The following is a 1,779-nucleotide window of genomic DNA, read 5'->3' on the forward strand; positions in this document are numbered from 1 at the left end:
AAAGATTCAGTGATGCTGCTCCCAGCACACAGCACCTAAGACCAACCAGGTAGGCCCTTGGTAGCAAGACAGTAGAGGCACAGGACAGGCTCCGGATTCAGATCATGGGTGCCACTTGCTATCCACGTGGTCTTGAGCAAACTACTTAATCTGAGTCTCAGTTATTTCATCTGAAAGTGGAAATCATAAAAGTCACTGTTTTGTGGGGACCAAGAGAGACAGTACCCACGAAGTCCTTCGTATGGTGGCACGCAATAAAAAAACACTTGATAAAGAGCAGCAATTATTACAGGTACAAAACTCTGCTCACTTATCTGATTACAAATAACCTTTGATCTGATTCTTAACACACAGCAGGTCCAGGCTCTGCTGGGATTTCATCCTCCCCCTTGTGTGTGGAGCCTGTCACCTCCCTGAGCTACGGTGGGATGTCCAGGGGGAAGGAGAATGGGACAGGAGTCACCGAGTTCCTCCTGCTTGGCCTCACTGGTGACCCAGAGCAGCAGCGAATCCTCTTCTGGCTCTTCCTGTGTACATACTTGGTCACTGTGGCTGGGAACACACTCATCATCCTGGCCATCGGCTCCGATCCCCGCCTGCACACCCCCATGTACTTCTTCCTTACCAATCTCTCCTTTGTTGACATCTGCTTCACCACCAACCTGATCCCCAAGCTGTTGGTCAACCACATAGCAGGAACATGGACAATCTCTTACCCCCATTGCCTGACCCAGATGTACTTCCTCATCTCCTTTGCCAACCTGGACACCTTTCTGCTGGCTGCCATGGCCCTGGACCGTTACGTGGCCATCTGCAAGCCCCTGCAGTACTACGCCATCATCACCCCCCAGCTCTGTCGGGGATTGACCGCACTCATGTGGACGTGCTCTGGCCTCATCTCCCTAGTCCACACGCTCCTCATGAACAGACTGACATTCTGCTCCTATGCCCGCGAGATCTCACACTTCTACTGCGACGCCTACCTGCTGATGAAGATCGCCTGCTCGGACACGCGTGTCAATCGGCACGTGTTCTTAGGTGCTGTGGTCCTGTTTGTGGCCCCCTCTGCACTCATTGTGGTCTCCTACATGTGCATAGCTGCAGCTGTCCTCCGGATTCCCTCCACCCCAGGAAGGCGCAAGGCATTTTCCACATGCAGCTCCCATCTGTCTGTGGTCATCGTTTTCTATGGAACTATCCTGGGGGTATATATTCGACCCCCCAACTCCTTCTCAGCTCAGGACACGGTAGCAACCATCATGTACACAGTGGTGACCCCTATGCTAAACCCCTTTATCTACAGCCTGAGGAACCAAGACATGAAGAAGGCTATAGGAAGTCTCTTCAGCAGGAGCTCAAAATCTTCTTAGTGATGGTGAACACTGGGCTGATATCTGGAGAGGTCCAGGATGTCAGAAAACAGAACACAATAGCACCATTGACTCAATAATACCCACTTCCACACACTGAAAGATTATTTTCTGAGATGAAAAAGGCTAAAATTAGAGGAAATTTATATACTCTGTGTATATATTCTTCTATCTCTGAGAAACTCAGTCTCCTTCCAGTTCTTTCCTCTACCATCCCTAAGGTAGGACTATCATCCCCATGCTTCTAAGGTGGTTGCTGGGGCTCCATCCATCTCTTCCTATCCCAGGCAGGGAGCATGAGGGGAAGAAAGCCAAAACACTTGCCACTTGGAAGGGCTTTCTCAGCAGCTCCACACAGCTTCTTCCGCTCATCTCTCAAATATTTCCCTCCAATTGCATGGCAGGCTGG

The 1,779-nt window shown here is 50.5% G+C and overlaps 1 protein-coding gene across 1 annotated transcript; it reads left to right on the top strand.

The window, feature by feature from the left end:
- Window positions 1-428: 428 nt before the first annotated feature.
- Window positions 429-1,370, top strand: LOC102970816 (olfactory receptor 1D2-like). Its single transcript, XM_007083099.2, has one exon. The coding sequence runs from the start codon at window positions 429-431 to the stop codon at window positions 1,368-1,370; it is 942 nt and encodes a 313-aa protein (XP_007083161.2).
- The last annotated feature ends 409 nt before the right edge of the window (window positions 1,371-1,779 follow it).

Source organism: Panthera tigris, chromosome A1, assembly GCF_018350195.1.
Source record: "Panthera tigris isolate Pti1 chromosome A1, P.tigris_Pti1_mat1.1, whole genome shotgun sequence".
In the NCBI taxonomy this organism is placed as follows: domain Eukaryota; kingdom Metazoa; phylum Chordata; class Mammalia; order Carnivora; family Felidae; genus Panthera; species Panthera tigris.

What these genes read in the sequence shown, in the direction of transcription:
- LOC102970816 (XM_007083099.2), top strand. Translation starts at nt 429, where the DNA reads ATGTCCAGGGGGAAGGAGAATGGGACAGGAGTCACCGAGTTCCTCCTG.